At 46.7% G+C, this 18,818-nt stretch overlaps 1 protein-coding gene across 5 annotated transcripts in view; it reads right to left on the bottom strand.

Annotated features, from left to right (window-relative positions):
• NUP214 (nucleoporin 214) overlaps window positions 1-18,818 on the bottom strand; it is a 95,578-nt gene that overhangs the window by 7,559 nt on the left and 69,201 nt on the right. For 4 of the 5 annotated variants that reach the window (XM_047828927.1, XM_047828931.1, XM_047828928.1 and 1 more), the window contains 2 exons: window positions 8,150-8,303; window positions 1,222-1,374 (listed from right to left, as the gene is read on the bottom strand). In XM_047828927.1, coding sequence (XP_047684883.1) covers window positions 1,222-1,374; window positions 8,150-8,303 — 307 coding nt within the window. The remainder of the gene's footprint in view (window positions 1-1,221; window positions 1,375-8,149; window positions 8,304-18,818) is intronic. The other variant, XM_047828929.1, reaches the window with a different exon arrangement.

Genomic DNA, 18,818 nt, shown 5'->3' with positions numbered 1-18,818 from the left:
CGGCAGGGCCCTTCCTCAGAACGCACATAATTTCAAAGGCTCCTGTACACATGAGGGAGAAGCATCCTGGCTGTTCACCCTTGGGGTCTGCTTTAAAGAGCTCCTTTCTCCACAAACATCTTCCCCCACTCTGCCTCTGATCTTTCGTGGGGGCAGGGGGAGGGAGTCTTTTCACGTGGTTTTCCATGTAATAGAGGCAGGAATGCAGACCCTCTGTAGATTTGAGATAGATAGAGGACAGAGAGGCGGCTGACAGAAATGAAGTATGTGTTTTCTTTTTTTATCTAAACATATGCTGCCCTTTAAACTTTTAAATTATAAACGTAGTATATGATTACAGAAAGTCGCCCAGTCCCCCGTGGAGATTTTAGAAGCAATGCTGGGGTAAGTAGCAGTGCTGGTGATGCTCTTAATTCTTGATTCCACCGGGGTGTTTCACCTGTGAGGAGTAACTGCTCTGTATACTTGCGGTAAATGGATATTGTACACGTCATGTAGATAGATTAATGTACGTCATGCTCAAAAGCAAAAAAACAAACAAACAGTGATTTGGGAAAGAGGACAAATGAAACAGACATAAAAAATAGCCAGATCGGGGTGTATGGGCGGCTCAGTCGGTCAAGCGTCTGCCTTCAGCTCAGGTCATGAGTTCGTGGGTTCGAGCTCTGCGTCAGGCTCTGTGCGGATAGCTCAGAGCCTGAAGCCTGCTTTGGATTCTGTGTCTCCCCCTCTCTCTCTGCCCCTCCCCAGCTCATGCTGTCTCTCTTGGTCTCTCAAAAATAAATAAATGTTAAAAAAAAAGTTTAAAAATCCCCCAAAACTAGGCCGATCATCTGTCTTGCCCAGGACTGCTAACGGGACACAAGCAGGTCTGTGACTCGGTGCTTTCTGGTTTATATTTTAGTTATCGCTCTCTTATATGTTCCCTCACTTTGGTTGTTCTGCGCTCGCTAGATATTTACAATGCCTTCTGCCCTAAGAAGACATGGAGTCCTCTTAAGGGTTCCACTACATGCATTCTGTGCTTTCAACAGGTCTCGGGAGACCTAGAACAGTGTTAGGAGCACAGCAGATGGTCTGTAAATGTAAAGATGAATTGGGGAGAATCCACACTCCAGTCCTGCTCCCCTGAGAGCCACCCTAGAGAGATCTCCTTCCGGGTGTCTATGTGTATGTAAACATACCTTTAAAAAGAACCACAGCTAACAACTCTCAGAGTACCTGTTTTATTTGGAGTCGAGAACCCGAAGCCTTGGGATGCCACACTTCCTCCTCCAGAGCTGAAAGTGCCGGCAGGTTTCTGCTCTCCAAACGACGAGCTGGCAAATCCACCAAATGTCTTGGCCCCGCTGTTTCCGAATAGATTAGAGGTATCTGAAGAAAGGAAGAACATGTTGAGAGCGATCAGAGGGAGAGAAGGGTCCTTATCTACTTAGAGCAGAAAAGACACTGCAGCAAGGTGTTTGAGGGGAAGCGAGCGAGAAGTCTGGGATTCGAGGGAGCTGAGCCGTGGTAAACACCCTCTCTGATGTGCACGTGTCTCGATGACCAGCGGTTGGCCTCTGGGAGCCCAGGTTCCGGATTCCAAAGGCACACGGTACGGGGAGCTGCACGGGCCCCGGGGGACGAGGCTTCTGCGGAAGCGCACCTGTGCTCCCCCAGGTAATCAGGTCCACCCACCGGCTTCCTGCAAGACTGTCTTCTTCTGAAGGACAGGGCTCGCTTTCACTCCCCTCCTCACACGAAAACCTCGCATTTTGTCAAGCGAGAGAAAACAGAGTCGGGGCCGATCCAAACCAAGCGTAACGGCTTCCGGCTGTCTGCTTTTACAGTCGGGTTGGGCGTGTTTGCTGTTGCCGATCTGCTCAGGAAATGGCAGGCGAGACGAGACAAACCACGGTGTTCCCAGCTCCGACCTGACGGGAGCTGGGGATGTTCCGAGGAACTGAAGACTTCCAGCCTGACTGCCTTTTCCTAAGCGGTTCAACGAAGCCCTTGACCTCTCAGATGCTTATCTAGTGGGTCACTCCCTCTACACACTGAATCCGTGCCAGGAATCAGAGGAATAGAGGAAACGAACTCCTAAAAACTAAGACAGGTGAGGGGTGTTTGTGTCTGTTACGAGAAACGCACATTTGACCATTAATAGGGACGGAACCAAAATCCTGCATGCAGAAACACTTGGGTAACCCAAACGGCACGCTGTTTTCTATCAGGAATTTTTCCTTAACCTTTTTTTGGGAGAGGGGAGAGATAATTCGCACTTCCCCACCGTGTGTGGATGGGTGTTTTATTAAAAGAAGTCTGCGGGGCGCCTGGGTGGCGCAGTCGGTTAAGCGTCCGACTTCAGCCAGGTCACGATCTCGCGGTCCCGGAGTTCGAGCCCCGCGTCGGGCTCTGGGCTGATGGCTCAGAGCCTGGAGCCTGCTTCCGATTCTGTGTCTCCCTCTCTCTCTGCCCCTCGCCCGTTCATGCTCTGTCTCTCTCTGTCCCAAAAATAAATAAACGTTGAAAAAAAAACCAAAAACTTAAAAAAAAAGTAAAAGAAGTCTGCACCCACAAGAAGGCAGGGAGAAGCTGTCCTGAAATCGGGTGGAGGCCCAAAGGCAGAGGAGTAGGCAGGGCGCTGCACCGGTGCCCCGGGTGGGGAACGGAGAGCTCACACCACATCACCAAGTGAGAAGTACAAACGTCTGCACGAGACCGGGCTTCCCCGGAGCCGTTCACGTGCTCACGGGGAAGGTGACGGCGAGAAGAGGGGAGTAACTCGCTCTCGAAGTCAGCTTGTTCGAAGAGGTGACCCACCACTAACCTGTCAGTCTCAGGATCCCCCCGCGACCGCTAATATTTGCGGCTGCAATGCTCCTGATCGACAATCCGGGAAGTGGAGAGCCTTATCTCGGGGACACGACCACCTCAGATTTCTAGGCAGCAGTACATGGAGCCCCAGGCCACCCCGTGGTCCCTGCTCTGGAAAACTCCTGCTGGCCGTTGGAGAGCTCGGCCAGGAGTGTGCCAGGCACGGACGGCGGGAGTGGTTAACAAGCTCTTTCTCGTCGCCCTTGTACGCGGTGCCACAACACTATCTGCCCCCCTTTTCTAGAGGGATTCACAGGGGGAGGCTACCAAATGCCCTCTTCAATGCTCCGGGTTAGCTTAGAGGCCACGTTTTGCTTTCAGTGGCAGTACACTCGACACCCGAGACGAACGACGGGCTTCTCGGCCACTCCTTTTGCTTGGCATCTCACGAACAGAGAGGACTGCAACCTTCCGACTTTGGTAGTGCTGACGAGGCAGAAATTCCAAACAGCAAATCAATTCAAGTGCAAGATCCGGGGCTGGCTCTCCTCTTGGAGAAATCGGCACTACGGAGCCGAAATGGTTTTCCCGGGATGGTGCTGGGAGACTTAAATTCCTGAAGCCCGAGCACACCGAAGTTTCCGGGTGTCTGCATCCCATCACCTCCCGGAGATTCCTCTGCCTGCAAGACGCTCTCGGGCGTCACGGCGGAATACACTGGAGTTCTGCAGCCAGCCCTGGCTCAGAATGCCTAGTAGCCGTGGGCAAGGACTTCAGCTTCCCGGGCCCCCGTTTCCTTGGAGATACAGTGGGGACAGTGAGGGGGTCCACACGGCTGCTGTGAAGACTGGAAGAGCTGATGGGCGCAGAGCGCCTAGTCGGGCTGATGGTGGGTCCTCAGAAAATAGAACTTCCCCTCATTTAATTCTTCCTCCTGCTACAGCCCACTCATGTTCAATATAATAACATGTTCAATATACTAAGACGCGGAGCAGATCAGTGGCAGAAAATGGAATCCTTTTCATTTTGTCAAGGTCGTGAGAGTTAAAACACTCAAGTTGTAACAGTTTCCCTCTGCGGTCTCTAAGGGAGCTCTGCCCGGTGAAACATTCCAGGATCTAGGCTGCTTGAAGCCAGGTGGCGTCCAGTGAGGTCTGCTTCTCTCCTTCTATCTGTGCTCGACAGCTTCTCTCTGTGTCCTCTCCTAGTGCCTCCGAAATAACGCAGCCTCCGGCTCTTGACATGTGGTGAGTGAGAGGGGAGCTTGGTTGTTGGGACAGTATGTTGTCGTTTAAAGAGACGCCTCTTCACTTGTGGAAACAGCAGCCCGTGGGGAAGCCGGTCTTCGCAGAGCTGTCTGGGGACTCTTGGGAGGTGGCAAGTACAGGGACAACTGGCATCTGCTCTGGGCTTCCTCCTGCTGGCATGACACGGATCCTCTTGGGTCTTTCATTTAGTGAAAACACTTGCATAATCCAACGTCAGGGTCCAACTGAAGTTATGCCTGACATAATTTATCAGAGAAGGAGGTTCTCAAGTAGCTCTTGTCCAGGATACTCTTCCAAGACATTTTCTTCCTTCTTTTCTTCCTTCCTCCCTTCCTTCCTTCCTCCCTCTTTTCTTTCCTCTCCTCCTCCCCTCCCCTCTCCTTCCTTCCTTAATGTTTATTTTTAGAGAGAGAGATAGAGTACAAGCAGGAGAGAGGGAGAGAGAGGGAGACACAGAATCTGAAGCAGGCTCCAGGCTCTGGACTGTCAGTGCAAAGCCCGGTGTGGGGTTTGAACCCATGAACCACGAGATCATGACCTGAGCCGAAGCTGGATGCTTAGCTGACTAAGCCACGCAGGCGCCCCACTTTCCAAGACATTTTCTTAAAGAACATTTGTAAAGGGAGGCTTGTGGGCCCAAAAGATTCTCATCAAACGGCTTCTTTATCCTCACACAAATATGTCTTTCAGGCCTCCGAATAGAAAGAATGTGCTGAGAAAGGTTCTAACCAGTGTCCTTCGGACAAGACTCGAGGAGGCGGTAGGTCCTTATAGGTAACAATTCACAGTGGTGCTGAATTTTTAGCGACCCCGGGAGTAAACAGTGTATCTCTGGTAGAGTCTCCGGGGAAGACAGAGAGCAGAAACCCTTGCAAGGTGGGAGGTTCTGGATAAAGAGCAGGCCAACTCCAAGCAACAGTGTTCCCGGCTTGTCTTTCCCAGTCATGGCAGACGTCTGATTACTTCTCGGAAGTAAAGAGGGCAGCTTCGGGAGCAGGCGGACTGGGGCCTTAATGTCACAAGGGAAACTGCTAGTCGCTTGATCTGTGTTCAGGTATCTGTCTGCAGGGGAGCAAGTTCGATGCTACAGGGAACGAGCCCGAGGGCTGTCAGACAGGAGGCACCCAGGAGGAACCGTGTCCGGCTGCAAAGCCAGGGAGATCCCAGGAGGCAACATGGCGGATCAGGGTTCTGGAAACATAGTCGGACGAAAGCCCGGCCGCTCCACTTAACGGCTGCCACCTCTGTCAAGTCCACACCCCTTCTGGGAACCTATTTCTTGACTGGCGAAACGGGGGCAGGCACATCTGAAAGTACTGTTGTGAGAAGTGGCTGGTCCAACCACTCTGAGCAGCTGGCACACGGAACGAGGTCCCTAAAAGTCCGTTTCCTTCTGCTGGATGTCACATGAAGGAAAGGAACACAGGGACGGGGGGATTGGAGAGAGAGATCACGGTGGACCCCTGTGGCCTCCAGGTCAAGCCGCACAGAGGCACAGGCTTACAGTCACCCCAAAAGGAAGGGTGGGCTCGGCGGGTGGAAAGGAGGGAGGTGAGCCCCGGTGTTGACGCGGGGAGAGTTGGGGGGGGGGTGTGTATGAATGACAGCCAGCAGGGCAACTGGCCGAGGCAGAGGGAACACGTTGGGGGGACAGAAGAGTGTACGGGGCAGCTCACTGAGGGCCCGGGCTTGCCAGTCAAGGAGCTGGCAAGTCGGTGGGAAGCTGCCAGGGGTTCTGTGTAGGGTCAGTGGCAAAAGAAAAGTGGAGTTTCAAACGCTCAGCTTGGTGTGGATGTCCAGATGCCAGGGGAGGAGGCTGGAAGCAGGGAGGGGAATCTGGACACTAGTGTGATAACCCAGATGACAACAGGGACACGGCTGCAAGGACAGAGAGAAGCAGCAGAAGAGGGACTGTATGAGAGGCAGGAAGGGAACCCGGAGAGTCCGTCTATACAGCCCGGGAAAGACGTTGCACTCAGAAGCGCCAAATGGTGCACAGTCACCCGAGAGAAAGACGCTGTCCCCAGTGGTTTGCAGAAAGCATCCTTAGTTCTGTGGTGAGGGCAATGCCGGTCCCCAGACGACTTTTAGCTCCTCCTTCTCCACCGTTCTCCTCCTCCTTCTGGGCTACAGAGGCTGCGGTCCCTTTCGCTATCGAATCATACATGCAGTCTTAAAAACAGAATCACGTTAAGCCTTTCCCGTCCCCTTTCAAATTCACTGAAACCGCTCCGCCACATGAAAGTAAACTGCCGGTTTACAAAAGCCAATGCTTAGGAACAGGAAGACGAGCACGTGTGTCTGAGATCAAGAATCTGGTACCATCTTCTGAAGTTTCTGGTTTCATTTTAAACCCGAATCAGAGAATCGGCAACGACGGTGTGCCAGCGAATGACAGACTGGGGTAGAGGAGGCAGCACTGACTTGCGGTGTGGTCCAGTTTCCATGACGTGAAAAACTCGCACGAAGGCTGTGTCTGGGCTACCCAGCACGAGGTCACTGCGTGCAGAACTGGGGAGCAGGCGAGGAGCTGGCTCTCCCGAGCCGATTGCCGGACAGGTAAGAGCCACGGCATAAGAAATGCATCAGCCAGGAGGAAAGGGGTTTTTACAAGGATATGGCAACCTAAGTCTCAACAGAACGGGTTAGTAGCACAGCATCGCAGACGGTAACCTACCTGTGGGCGAAACCCACATTTGTAAGTAGCACGTTAATCAAGTGCCTCTTCTGTGCCAGATGCTGTTTTGTATGCTCGGTGTGGTCTGGCAGAGTTCTAGATCTGCCGCTTTCTGGCTTTGTGACTTAAAAAAAAAAAAAAGATCACCTAACCATCTGGGGCTTGTTTCCTCATTGGAAAATGGAGACAGTGCTGTACAAGGATCCTGTTTTCAAAGTACCTGCTATGGAGCCCTGCAGTTGAGGGCTGGGGAGAAGACGGGGAAACCACCCAGGCGTGTCTCTGGTTCTTGACCCCTGCTTCCAAGCAGGCCTGTTTCCATCTGTTTCACGCATCGGGATTCTGCTTAGAAGTTCACCCGCAGACACAAACGGTTTTTGAAAACTGCTAGACTCGATTTTTAAAAATGCTTCATTCTAGGATTTGAAATTCGTCCTGGCAGACTGAAAGCTACAGAACAAAGATTTCTGATTATATAATTTCACAAGTTAAGAGGTCTGTGTCTCTTGACTGTAATCTTTCCTAATATATTACCAGATGGACAGTGACATCAAAACAGCTAATCAGCGAATCTGGAGACTCAGGATCGAGAATTTTACTTTTAACTGCATGAGCCTTAACGCGAAGGAAATATCTGTCCTGTGTGTGGAACATCAGCTTCCGATTCATGAAGATCTTGGACAGCACAGCGGTCGAGAGATGCTCCGTGCGTAGCGTGCTAAATGAGGGACGCAGGGAGGAAGACGACAGGTCCTGAGTTCCCTTCTTAGCCTCCGCTGGCGGTGGGATTTTTTTTGTTTTAAAGATGAAAAAAACCCAAATTTCTTTCATTTCCACCCATGAATAGACGGATCAACAAAGAATTTGAAAAATTAGCTGGAGAAAAAAGTGCCAGCAGAAAGATACAGCTTCAGTGGAAAATAAGACGAAAATGTAAGAGATGGGAACTAATGAAGGCTCCAAGTTTTGGCTAACATTTCTCTATGGCAGCTGAATTTTAAAGCAAACTCAAAGAAGAGTACTACACAACGGAACTCCAGATGCTCCTTCTCTGAGCACACCCAACTTGCTCGGCTGCATTTATGCCTGTCCGGCTGCATTCACTTCAAGTCACTTCAACCCTAAGAAACAGTGATTTGGGCCTTGGGGAGAGAAGGCGGGAGGAGCTCAGGGCCCAGATCCTCACCCTGCAGCTCGGATGTCTTTTCACGGTTATGTAGGACATCTCATTAAAAGACCAAAAATAAAAAAACAAAATAAAAACAGATCACACTGCTTTGGTCCGTCTAGAGGCCTTCCAGACCCCCTCTTTCCTTTCTATGCTTGGCACCGAAGCTCTGATACCACCACGGGGGCGACAATGGCATTATGGGGCCAAGGGACCGGGAAAGCGGTCTCAACTTACTTGGAGTGGCTGCAGACCCAAAGCCCCCGCTGGCCGAGCTGAATGGGTTTTTGTTGGCCGCATCCAGGCTGGGTTTCCCTCCAAGGCCACTGAAGAAACCTCCCCCTCTTCCAGTGTTTCCAGACCCAAACACGCTCCCGCTGGAAGAGGGCTGCTGAAAAACAAAAGGGGCAGGAAGCGAGATAGGATGAGAGGTCATCATCAAACGGCAGGCCACATCCGCGGAAAGAAGGCGCTCACAGCTGGGACAAATGGAAAAATCAAGAGCAGTCTGATTAGTTCTGGGACGGATGCTCTAACAACCACAAAAGAAGCTGGACCCTGGACAGGGACTTCCTACGAGTCAGAAGTTCTCAAGCTATTCTGTGTCCACAGTTCTCTGAAAACGTGATTTATGGCAGGAGGGAACTTTGACTGTTTATCTGCCTTGCCGCCTGCATCTCTGCTTGACACGATGCCAGGGGCAGGAAAACCAGCCCCTCAAGAGTTCCCCTAAACGAGAAAGTTTAAAAACATTTCTAGGCAATTATGAACACCACTCATTTTGACTCCTCTAGTATTTGGCTGAACTCATCAGCAGCTGATGAGAAGTGATTTACAGTGTCTTTTCTCCCCATTTGGGCACTTTTATTTCATAATGACTTTCCCATCCTGCAGAAATAAGCTTAAATTAGCTCCATTGTTGAAATGATGACCATGGCTGAATTTTGTCCAAGTCTGCAAATCTTATGCTCAGAGGATGCTGCTAACTTAGGGCGCGTGCTGACTCAAAGCTGTCTCAGGAACCACACGCTTTATTTCTGTCTGGAAATTGGTGCTTTAGGGAAGACCAGTGCTAGATTTGAAGGACCATTAATATTAGTTAAGTGTGAAGTCTTCTTGGCTGTGACAGAGGCTTTTAGAAATGGGTCACTGCACAGGAACCTTAGAGGAGTGTCCTTCAACGGCAGGCAGAGCGGTGCTGAAGTCCGTCTTCTGTGAAATGGGAATAATGAACTACCCAGCTCAAAAGAGTGAGTTGGGGCGCCTGGGTGGCTCGGTCGGTTGGGCGACCCACTCTTCATTTCAGCTCGGGTCATGATCTCATGATTCGTGAGTTTGAGCCCCGCGTCGGGCTCTGTGCTGACAGCACGGGGCCTGCTTGGGATTCTCTCCACCCCCGCCTCCCCGCGCCTGACGTCCTCTACTCTTGCACACCTCAAAATAAATAAACATTAAAAAAAAAAAAAAACCAACAAAAAACAACCCACAAAATGGCGAGTGAATTAAGTGTGCTAAGAAACGTGATGCACTTTAGAATCGTGCCTGGAATATCACTGTATGTTCAGAAAAACGGCTGCTTTTTAATATTTTCACAATGATGACACCAGGCCAACGACTGAGGACGTTCTATATACTAGGTACTTTTCCAAATACGTAATCCCTACAAAAGTCACACCTCCAGGGCACCGCCCCCCCAGGTGCACAGCCACCACCCTGGTCTGAACCACCTCACCCTGACTCGTTCCCTGGACTACGCAATTTAGCCGGGGTCCTGTTTCCGCTACAACCCATGTTCGCGCAGCATCCGGAGTAACACTTTCCGGCGGCAGGCAGATCATTAAACTCCTATTTAAAAATTCCACAAGACCCTACGTGATCCGGCCCCTGTCCGCCTCTGACATCATCTTGTATCATATCCCCCCGCCTCCATGGTCCAGTTACAGTGGTCTCTTGTATTTGAACGTGAGAGGCTAGTTTTTACTGGAGGGTGATGTACTCATTGTACCTGCTTGTCTCTCCTTCTCTCCCCCCTCCCCAAACCTCTTTGAAACAACAGTAAGAGTTTTACTACGACCATTTAATGATGAGTAATAGCTTTTGAAAACCTGGAATCCAATCCAATCACAAAAGCATAGGCTCGGGGCGCCTGGGTGGCGCAGTCGGTGAAGCCTCCGACTTCAGCCAGGTCACCATCTCGCGGTCCGTGAGTTCGAGCCCCGCGTCGGGCTCTGGGCTGACGGCTCGGAGCCTGGAGCCTGTTTCCGAGTCTGTGTCTCCCTCTCTCTCTGCCCCTCCCCCGTTCATGCTCTGTGTCTCTCTGTCCCAAAAGTAAATAAACGTTGAAAAAAAATTTTTTTTTAAAAAGCATAGGCTCTGATACCTAGTAGCCAGGCTTTGCGAGGAAGGAAGAACATGGCAGTGAACGCAGGCAGCGTGTAGAAAACACCAGACTTTTTAGCTGGCTTCCATGCATCAGGCTGAATGAACTGCCAATCTATGGATATTTTTGCTGTACCCAAAAATGGCAATCTTGGATGCTTCAACCTATATTGTAAAACTATGACTTGAGAAATAATGACTATCTGTAGAAATGAATAGAAGGGCATCGCAGAAGTAGCTGTGAATTGATAGTTACTGCATCCTTATAAATGGGTTATTAGAGAGAGTTCCATGCACTTTAATTGCAGTAAGTTACAATAGTTTTTAAAACTTTAAATTATGGAAAATCTCAAAAGTGTACAGGAAGTAGAGGGGGCCGCCTGGGTGGCTCAGTCAGTCAAGCGTCTGACTCTGGCTCAGGTCATGATCTCATGGTTCATGAGTTCGAGCCCTGCATTGGACTCTGCACGGACAGTGCAGAGCCTGCTTAGGATATATTCATTCTCTCTCTCTCTCTCTCTCTCTCTCTCTCTCTCTCAAAATAAGTAAACTTAAAAAAAAAAAAAGTAGACAGAAGAGTACAATGCTCCTACCCTATACTTATCCAGTTTCAATGAACTCACAGCCAGCTGAGTCTTTTTTCTTAAGCTTATTTATTTTGAGAGAGAGAGAGAGCACGCACAATGAGGGAAGGACAGAGAGAGAATCCCTAGCAGGCTCCACACTGCAAAGCCCCATTTGGGGCTTGAACTCATGAACCACGAGACCATGACCTGAGCCAAAGTCAGATGCTTAACCAACTGAACCACCCAGGTGCTCCATCTGAGTTTCATCTATACCTCATTTACTCCCCTCACCTTTTATTAGTATGAAGCAAATCCTAGACATCGTTTCAACCATTGATTCTTCTAGTATAAATCTCTAAAAACATAAACTATAACTATTACGACTATCATGCCTAAAATATTAGCAATAGTTCCTTAGTACCATTAAATAGGGAGTTACCAGATCCAACCTTGCAATGTTACCAAAAAGAAAAAAAATCAAACCTGAATCTCCCGAAGCCTCCAGACCCAACCCCCACTTCACAGGAAGTAACAGAGGACAGGGGACCAAGTTCACTTGGGAGCTATAACATGGGAATGCAGTCAGCACCCAGACCACAGGAAATTCTACAGAACGACTGACCTGCTTCATTCAACAACCGAATGATGAGAAACAACGAAAGGAGGCAGGACATGGAGGGGTCACCACCTACAGATTGAGACACTCGGGGGACCTATCATGCAGTCCCAATGTGTGGACTGGATCCGATCCTAATTCGAAGAAACAAATGTAAAAAGGAACAAGAGACACTGATGAGACTCCTTCAGAAAGGCATCTCCCGACTATGTAACCTAAATCCTTTTCCCTGATTGCTATCACGTCATCCTGCTTTATTCTCTTTGTGGTACTAAAACTGTCTGAAATTACACTATTTTAATAAACACCCATCAAATGTGATCTTCCAATCCATGAACATTGGATGTCCATTTATTTAGATTGTGCATTTCCTTAAACAATGTTTTACAGTGTTCAGAATGTTTTGCACTTGCTAAATTTATTCCTGAGTAATATACACTCTTTTTGATGTTACAGAAAATGGAATTTTCTTGCATCCATTTTCTGATGGTTCATCGCAAAGGCGTAGAAATAGGTTTTTGTTTTTGTACTGATCTTGTATCCTCCAACTGTGCACCCATTCGTTAGTTCTAATAGTGTTCTAGTGGATTCCTTAGGATTTTCTATATATACCTGACCATGTTATCTGCAGATACAGTTTTACTTCTCCCTTTCCAGTCTAGATTCCTTTGATTTCATTGTCTTGCCTGACTGACCTCGCTAGAATCCACACACGCCTTTTGAGATTCATCCACATTGCTGTATGCGTTGGTATAAGCATTCTTAAGTCTTTTTTCCGGACTGATATTTTCAGCTCTTTTGGGTAAATACCTAGGACCGGAATTGCTAAACCATTAACATTAGTGTATATTTAACTTACTGACAAATCGCCGAACGGTTTGCCAAATTACCATTTTATACGCCCACCAGCGATACATTAAGAGATCTATTTGCTCTAGATCTTTTCCACGTTCTTTTTGTTAGCCCTTAAATTTTAGTAATTCTAGCAGCTACGGAGCAGCGTCACATTGTGATTCCAATTCGCATTTCTCTGATGACTAACAATGGTGGTCAAGTTTTCACATGCTTATTGGCCATTCGTGTACCCTCTTTTGTAAAGTATCCGTCCACGTGTTTTGCTTTCTTTACATATTCTGGACAGAAGCCCTTTGTTTGTTACGTGTATTGTAAATATTTTCCCCCAGTGTATGCCCTGTCCTTTAATTTTATCACAAACTCTTTTGAAAAAATTTTTTTTTTAATGTTTTTATTTATTTTTGGGACAGAGAGAGACAGAGCATGAACGGGGGAGGGGCAGAGAGAGAGGGAGACACAGAATCGGAAACAGGCTCCAGGCTCTGAGCCATCAGCCCAGAGCCTGACGCGGGGCTCGAACTCACGGACCGCGAGATCGTGACCTGGCTGAAGTCGGACGCTTAACCGACTGCGCCACCCAGGCGCCCCTATCACAAACTCTTTTGATGAGCATCACTTTGTAATTCTGATGGCAGTCTAGTTTTTACATTTCCTTCCTTTACGGCTAGTGCTTTTTTGTGTTCTATGAAATCTTTGTTTCTCTAATAACGGTTTCTGAGCAGTGGCACTATTGACATTTCGGGCTGGATAATTCTTTGTTTTAGAGGGTTACAGAATGTTCAGCAGCATCCCTGGATTCTAACCCCTAGATGCTGACAGCATCCCCGACTCGTGAGGACCAAACAAGTCTCCAGACATTGTAATTGTGATATTCCTCCAAAGGGGTGAGGGGCAGAAGTGATCCCATTTAAGAACCACTGATCTATTCCAAGGTAGCAAAGATCTTTTTGCCTTTTTACTCTGGTTGTCATGTTTAACATCTCCTCATAACCATACATTATTTCTCTCTAGGTCCTGAGTCTTTTTAGCTGCTTTTGAATTTTTCGTTTTGTATTTGGTTCTCAGGAGCTGATCCATGATGTGTGTTGGTATGGCTTTCTCGCATTTATTCCGTGCAGGGTTCACAGTTTCTTTGATTTCTGGATCCCTGTTTTTCAATGCATTTGGAAAAGCTTGGCCATTTTTCTTCAAACCTTTTTTTTTCCCCTATTCCATTCGGTCTCCTCTCTTTCAAGGACTCTGATCACACATACAATGGACTGCCTGATACTGTTGCACAGGTCATTAATGTTCTGTCAGGTTTTTGGTTTTTTTCCAGTCTCTCTGAGCTGCACTTAAAAAAAAAATAATTTGTTTATATATATATATATATACACACACACACACACACACACACACACACACACACACACACACATATATATATATATATATATATACTTATTATTTTAAGCAGGCTCCATGCCCACTATGGGGCTTGACCTTACCACCCTGAGATCAAGTGTTGCATGCTCTGCTAACTGAGCCAGCCAGGCGCCCCCACTCTGAGCTTCATTTTAGGTAGTTTCTACCGATGTCTGTTCAAGTTCCCTGTTCTTCTGTAGTATTCCCTCTGCTGCTATGCCTGTCTAATCCTATTTTATTTCAGATGCTAGATTTAAACTTCAGATATCGATCAGGACTTTCTATTTATTTTCGTAATTGCCAATGCTCTGCTGAGATTCCTTATTCAACCGTTCTTTTCTCTTCCTGTAAATCCTTGAGCACAAGAGTTACTTTAAAGTCTCTGCCTGCTAATTCTAGTATCTAGACCATCTACAAGTTTTTTCTGGTTGTTCTCTAAAATACGATTGTGGGCACCCTTTGTTTTTGCTGCTTCGCAGTTCTGGGCAACAAGAGATTACACAGCTGTGCAAGTGCTTTCTGCTTTTTGGTCCTGCCTTTACTTCCTTTCCCTTAACAAAAGTGGGGGGGTCAGTGGATAGGGATGCTTTTTATATTGAACAAGTTACTGTACTTACAAGTCTTTTAGGCCCTGATTGTTGGTTTGTTTTTTTTTTAACATCTTTATTGGGATATAATCCATATACCATACAACTCACTGATTTTAAAGTATAAAATCTAATGGTTTTTGGTGTATTACATTATTAAGTTTTTTAAATTGTGGCAAAATATCATCGTGTCATTTTAACCACTTAAGTATACCATTCGGGGGCACTAATTCTATTCACAATGTTGTGCAACCATCACCACGGTCCATTTCCAAGGCTTTTTCATCACCTCAACCCAAATTCTCAACCGTTAAGCAGCATCACTCCCATTCCCGCTCCCTAACAGCCACTGGGGGTCTCTGGTCTACTTTCCTGCTCTATGAATTTACCTATTGTAAATACTTCATGCAAGTGGAATCATACACGATTGGTTCTTTTATGTCTGGCTTACTTTATTTAGCATAATGCATTCGGGGTCCATCCACATGTAGTATGACTTGGAACTTCTTCCTTTCGGAGGACTGAAGAATATTCTACTGTGTGTACAAACCATATTTTGTTTATTCAGTCATCTGTTGATGGACACTTGGGTGCTTTCTTCCTTTCAGCTATTGTGAATAACACTGCTGTGAACATTGGTGAACAAGTGTCTTTGACTTCCTGCTTTCAATTCCTTTGGCTATCTACCCAGTAGCGGAATTGCCGGGACATCTGGTAGTTCTGTGCTCAGCTTTTTGAGGAGTCACCAAATCGTTTCCCACAGCAGATACACTATTTTATATTCCAACCAGCCGCGTGTGAGGATTCCAATTTCTCCACATCCTGGTCAACACCTGTTTTTCTTGGTTTTTGTTTTGTTCAATAACAGCCACTGGAGGGCTATGAAGTAGTGCTCTCATCGGTCATTTGTTTTGCTTGCCCCCCCCCCCCCCCCCCCCCCGTTGCCAGTAATTTCTTCTGGCTTCTTCCCTTGCCAGTACATTTCCTCAATCTGCGGCATGGCCTCCCTTCCACCTTCCCAAACCCAGACCTGACACACGACCCAGAATCCGCCGCACCATCACGCTCACCTACGTCGGGCTCCCCTCTCTGGAAGTCGACTCCACAAGGCATCCTGCCACTCTGAGTCCCACTGGGACAGACCGTTTTCTCAAGATGGTCACAGCAGTATTTTTAGACCCATGAGCTCTTCTAGAGCAGGAGGTGAAGTCTATTCCCCGCCTTTTACAGCTGGGTGGGATTGTAGGACTGCTTTGAATACCAGGATGCCACACAAGTGATGCTTTGTGACGAGGTCATAAAAGGTTATATAGCTTCTGCCTGCTCCCTTTCTTTCTTGAAATTTCTCCCAGGAATCCAGTCACCACGTTGTGAGGAAGCCCAGGCCACAAGGAGAAGCCACATGCTGACGTTCTAGTCAAGAGCTCTAGTTAAGTTCTGAGCCAACAGCAAAATCAATCACTGGAGATATATAAATGCTGTTAGGTTTTGGGGTCATTTGTTACACAGCACAAGGTAATTCGAATAACCACAGGGTAAGTGGGATTTCTCCACTATATGGATTTTGCTTGCTGTTATAACAGGAGTTAAGGTCTTCTGTATCCTAGCCAGAATCTACCTTCTACCCTTAAGATTTTTCTGAGGATACTCCTATCATCTGAAAGTTCATACATTTTTACAGTGTGCATCATGCGCTAGCCACAGTCCTACAAAATGAGCACACAGCAATAAATGCAACACAGAAAGCCCCTTGTTATTAGCAAAAACAAACAAACAAACAAAAAACAACAAAAAACTGATTTGAACTTCTGGCCCCTCCAACTGCAAACGTCATTTCTGCGAAGGAAGAATATGGGTAGGGCGGCGGGGGGCTAGTGACCAATACGGAGTTTATCACAGTAAGTTTTAGATCTCTCGGCTCCACATCATGCCTGTGAGTCCCCCGTGTGGCTCCAACTTATTCATTTCCCTAGCTGGATAAAATTCTATGCCAGGATAATACAAATTCATCTATCCACTGGAATACTGATAAACATTTGGGATGCTTCTAGTTTTTGGTTATTATAACAAAGTTGCTACAAACACTCCCATGACCTGGTGCCCATGCTCTTGAGTTTCTCTCAAAGCACACACATGGGAGTTGGAGGTGCCTGTCTTTGTCCAATCATGCCACCTTGGAAGGTGGTTGTACCAAATCACAACCTGACCAGGGGTGGAAGCAAATTTCCTTTGCTCTGCACATTCGCTGGCATTTGGTATCGTTGGGCTTTTAATTTTTGCTGTCGTATAGGTGTAGATCTCTTTGTTGTTTTGATTTGTATTGCTAATTAAGTTGAGTATGTTTCTTGGTCCTTTGGCTACCCTTTAGCTTTTATAGTCTCTTATTTTTTCTTCTTTACACAAACTGTAATAAAACATACGTAAAACGTACCGACTCTAGTGGTTTTAAGCGTACGATTCAGTGGCATCGAGTATACTCACGATGTTGTGCAACCAACAGTATCTTCTTTTTAGAAAACCTTTTGCCTATTTTCTATTGTGTTTAAGTTCACCAATGTTCTGTGTAAAGAGCTCAATGAGTTTTGACACGTAACTGATTATAACCATTCAAGACAGCAAACGTCGTTTTAGTGCTCTAAAAGGCTCCTCTGTATCCCATGTTTAATGCCCTAAGACCAATCACTCTTCTGATTTCTATCATGCAAAGTTTCGCCTGTATTTGCCTCTTTAGGTACCTGTACTCTCGTGTCCGGCTTCTTTCACGTAACACTACGTCTGTGGGATTTACCCCTCTTGCCTCGTAGAGAAGCGGCATGTTTGATTTCGCTGCTTGATAGTATTCCGCTGAATACACATATCACGATTTATTTATCCGTTCTTCAGCTGGTATGCATTTCTTGTTTTTAGTTACTATGAATATACCGCTAGGGACACTTGTATCCACACCTTCCAGTGAACAAAGGCACTCGTTTCTGCTGGTTACATGTCTAGAAGCAGATACGCTGGGTCAAAAGGAATTTTGTGTATCTAGTTTTGACAGTAGCAGGTGCTTTTCCAAAGTGGTTACACGGATGTATGCGCCCCCCCTCCCCCCAACACGTGGGAGTTTCTAGTTGCTCTACCCCCTCACCAATATTGGGTATTGTCAGCCCTTTCAATTTTAGCCATTTCGATGGGGGTGTAGTTAGTTGCCTTTTTTCTTTTCGATTTGTATTGTTTATATATCCTGAATGCAATTACTCCGTCATTTTATAGGCTGTAATTTTCCTATTTCATGGCTTGCTTTACCCCAAAATTAGCAGAGCCGTAATTTTAGTGGAGTCAGATTTTCCTTCTGCCTGAAGAGTATCTTTTAGAATTTTCTTCAGGTCTGCTAGGCATAAATTCTCTCAGTATCTGTCTGAAAAACATCCGGATTTCCCTTCACTCTGTAAAGGTATTTTTCATGAGGTCTAGAAATTCCAGGTAGACCGACCATCTCTGGCTTTCACTGTCGCCGCTGAGAAGTCAGCTGTGAACCCAACTCTTCCCCTTTGAAGGTAACCCGTCTTTTCTCCTGAGCGCTTTTAATGTTATTTCTTTATAGTTCTGTATGATGGGGCTTGGAATCAGTTTCCTTTTACGCACTGTTTGGCATTTGTTGGATTTTTGAATCTGTGGGTTAGTGTTTTCTACTGGTTTTGGAAATGTGTCTTTTTCTCGAATTCTGTCATACATTCTTTCTCTTTCTCTCTTCTCCTCTGATTAAATGTTAAATTTTCTAAGATTTTGCTTTTACATTTTCCATCTGTTTTGCTCTCCATGATGCATGCCAGATAACTTCATCTGACCTACCTTTTATAGTTCAAGGGTCACCAAAGTATGTAGTTCCGTGGGCTAAATCCAGACCACTGCCTGTTTTTGTAAATAAAACTTAATGGAAACATAATCATGCTCATTCATTTATTTACGGTCTACGGCTGCTTTTGCGTAGCATTAGGCAGCTGTGTTGGAAACTACATGTGGCCCTCAAGGTCTAAAATATTTACTATCTAGCCCTTTGCACAAAGTTTGCTGATCTCTGTCCCAACGTATTATTACTCTCTTCGGCTGGGTCTAGAGATTTTAGATTTCCAGGATCTTGAATTTCAATTATATTTTCTATTAAGCTCCATGTGGTTCTTTTTCAATTCAGCTATGACACTTTATCTCCCATTCTTTACTAGTATGCTCAACTTTGCCTTTTATTCCTACTGGACTCGTAAAATGATGGCTGCTTTATAGTCTAGGAGTCTTCACAAATGTATGTCTGATGTGTATTCTGGCCCTTGCTCACAGTTCCTTGTTTCCTTTTGTGACTGACTCATTTAGGCGTGGGAATCAATGTCCTTACAAAGCGTCCAAGGCCCAGAGTTAAGTCGCTTTTCGTCAAACGGGGTCGGTGCTGCTTCTGCCGGACATCTGCAGACATCACCATCCTACGATCCTGTCGGGCCACATTCGCAAGCCGAAACCAGTGA

This window comes from Prionailurus viverrinus, chromosome D4 (assembly GCF_022837055.1).
Source record: "Prionailurus viverrinus isolate Anna chromosome D4, UM_Priviv_1.0, whole genome shotgun sequence".
Classification (NCBI taxonomy): domain Eukaryota; kingdom Metazoa; phylum Chordata; class Mammalia; order Carnivora; family Felidae; genus Prionailurus; species Prionailurus viverrinus.
Note: the sequence above shows the minus strand (reverse complement) of the source record. Positions and strands in the feature narration are given on the sequence as shown.